We start from the raw sequence: 3,012 nt of genomic DNA, 5'->3' as shown, positions 1-3,012 counted from the left end.
GCATTTGCCTGCAGTGGGCGTAGATAGGTTTATGATGATGGCTATGTTGGTGATGAAACACAAGAATTTTTATTTTATTTATTTATTCAGGTTACCCCTAAAGGCCCTCTAGAAGAGGGTATTACATAGGGGGGGGGGGCAATACCACATGGTTTGTAAACTACAACAACAAAAAACGGAAAAAAAACAGAAAAAAAGCAGTACAACAAGATACAATGCAACGTAACAACTGCAACAAAACGCAAACCATGAATACGGGCAGCAATTTCATGGCGTTATACAATAGTTAAAAAAAGAGAAACAAAAACAGAAGAACAAAAGCAAAAAAAATAAAATTCCCCCGCATTTCCCCGAGGGGGAGAATGTGAAAGTGCGAATGCACGGTTGTCGGCCCGCTTGCGGCGCTTGCGCTCGGCCCCCGCAGCCCACCGCCTCGCCGCCTTCTCTTCCATCTCTTCCATCGGGTTTGTAGTATCACGTGTACACCACGCAGTTATCAAGCCGCTATAACGCCGCTGAGTCGCCAACGCACGCCGCTGGCGACGTAGTTTGAATGCGTTAAAGATATAAGGCGCGTCACTAACACTGATATCAGCGTCGCGTCCGTGGCTTGGCATTCTGTTTCCGGTTTCCGTCAGGAGCGGCCGCAGAATGGTTGGCTCCGAAGGAGCAGCGATAGCGGCCGATGCCGGCCGTGGTGTTCCGTCTTTCGCTGTACCCAAGGATTACAGGATTGTTTTGCCCCCGCTGCCAACAGGAGAAGCTATGAGTCGCGCAGTCGTTTTACACTGCGATAATAGCTGTCGACCGTACCGGATTGACGATTTTCGCCAACCGCTGAAAGATTTCGGCGTCATACAGGAAGTGGGCGGCATCGGTGCTTATCAGATGTCGCACGTTTGGCTGGTGAACTTTCGGAGCGACGACGCGAAGAAGAAGCTGCTGGAAGCCGGGAGGCTGGACGTGAAGGGGCGTACGTGTTTGGTCATCGACCCAAACAAGCAAGAGCTACGGGTGAAGCTTCATTGGGTTTCCTTCGACGTGTCAAACGAAGCGATTCGCCGGGCCTTCGCTGTGTACGGCGAAGTGAAGGATGTGGCGAGCGACCGATGGAGAGCAGCTGATTTTGAAACTGCGGACTCTACCACTCGTGTGCTCCGACTTGTGCTTCGGGAGGGCGTCACCCCGGAATGTCTACCGCATCAGGTGCCGCTTGGAAAGGGGAAAGCCCTTGTAGTGGTTCCAGGTAGGGCCCCGGTCTGTCTGCGGTGTCGCACTGCAGGCCACATCAGACGTGAATGCAGGGTGCCCAAATGCACCGAGTGCCATGCCTTCGGGCATGAGCAGGCTGACTGCACGCGAACGTACGCGCGAGCGGTCGGCCGGGGTGCTGACGCAGACCGGGACGAGCTCTTGATGGACGAAGAGGAGGCGGAGACGGCGGCGACTCCGGAAGAGGACGGGAACGCTGTGAAAGACGTTGTGAGCGACTTTGCAGAGAAGCCGTCCGAAGGCAACTCTACACAAGAGGGTTTAGGGGAAGAACTAACGAAGGAGGTGATGGTTCCGGAAGCCCCTCCACATCGGAGACTGCCCTCGCGGCTTCGCCGGCTGTGGCCACCGAGAGTGGCTCCAAAAAAGACGACGGGGCAACTGTAAGAGGGTCCATTGTGGTGAAGATGAACCTGCAGGAAGGGTCGGCGAAACGCGGGAGGGAGTGCGTCGACGATGCACCCAAAGCGCAACGTCTACGGCAACTTGAACAGACGTGGAAGTACGTTGGGAAAAAAAATCGTGTCGTCAACGAGCTGCCTGCGTCACCTCTTACGAGAGGCAGCACACCGAAGTCCTGATTTGAGTCTGAAACGGAATACCCTGGAAGACGTGCCAACAAAGGTAAACCCTACGCCTTCCGTCTGACACTGCTGTTTCATGTTTTACCTGAATAGGCCCATACGTGTCGCTACGCTTAATGTACGGGAACTAAGTTCCAGAAGAAGGCAGATGCAAGTGTATAGGCTGGCGTTTGAGGAGAACTTGGATATATTAGCAGTTCAAGCGACAAAAATAGAAGATGAGGATCAGACAGAGGCTATGGTACGCTGTTTCCAGAATCAGTATCATGCATGTATTTCTCACGCGGTTGGCACGTAGGCAGGGTGCGTACTGTTTATCAGACAAATCATGGGCCTAAATATTGAGCATGTGACTTCTAGCACGGACGGGCGCCTAGTTGTCTGTGATTTTGCGGTGTATGAGTGTAAGTGGCGTGTCTTGTGCTTGTACGCTCCAACAAAGGTGCGGGATAGGAAAGATTTCTTCGACACTGTGGCACCTTACTGCCACAGTGAACGAAGTGTCGTCATGTTAGGTGATTTCAATTGTGTTTGTGCATCACACGACAAGACAAGTGCTACACCGTTCAGGGACGCAAGCACAGAAACGTTACTGTCTATTGTAAATGAATGTGGGCTTGACGACGTAGGAGAAACTGTAAGTGGAGGAGGAGTTGAGTTTACTCATTTTCAAGGATACAGTCACTCCAGGCTTGATCGAGCGTACGTTTCATTGGAAATTGTACCAGAATGCAGAAATTATCTTGTGCGTCCGGTCCCATTCAGTGACCAATGTTTGGTCGCCTTTTCCATCGGGAGCAAGAAAACGCAACCGAAAGAATTCAGATGGGAACAATGGAAATTAAACTCGAACCTACTAAGCGATGACATCTTTGTAAAATACGTCCAGAGTACATTGAAGGAAGAAAACAAAAAAGAAAGATATGGGGCCAAATGGGAGCTGCTCAAGCAAAACATAAAAATGAAAGCGATAGAACGAGCTACATTGCTGAAGCATGAGAAGGACAAGGACGAAAGAATTTTGCGCAACAATCTGCAGGCGCTCGTACAGCTTGAATGTACGCAGCCGGGAGCCTTTAAGGATGATATCTGCGCGATAAAGAAAAAACTAGAAGTGATCGACACCGAGCGATATCGAGGGGCGCTCGTAAGATCA

General features: G+C 51.0%; 1 protein-coding gene across 1 annotated transcript; it reads left to right on the top strand.

The window, feature by feature from the left end:
• The first annotated feature begins 651 nt into the window (after nucleotides 1–651).
• On the top strand, nucleotides 652–1,659 carry LOC144180186 (uncharacterized). The gene has a single exon (XM_077708574.1). It carries the CDS (start codon nucleotides 652–654, stop codon nucleotides 1,657–1,659), a length of 1,008 nt encoding a protein of 335 aa, XP_077564700.1.
• Nucleotides 1,660–3,012: the final 1,353 nt, after the last annotated feature.

Source organism: Haemaphysalis longicornis, unplaced genomic scaffold (genome assembly GCF_048455015.1).
Source record: "Haemaphysalis longicornis isolate Haplotype H1 unplaced genomic scaffold, Haemaphysalis longicornis Haplotype H1 scaffold_4, whole genome shotgun sequence".
Lineage (NCBI taxonomy): Eukaryota > Metazoa > Arthropoda > Arachnida > Ixodida > Ixodidae > Haemaphysalis > Haemaphysalis longicornis.
Note: the sequence above shows the minus strand (reverse complement) of the source record. Positions and strands in the feature narration are given on the sequence as shown.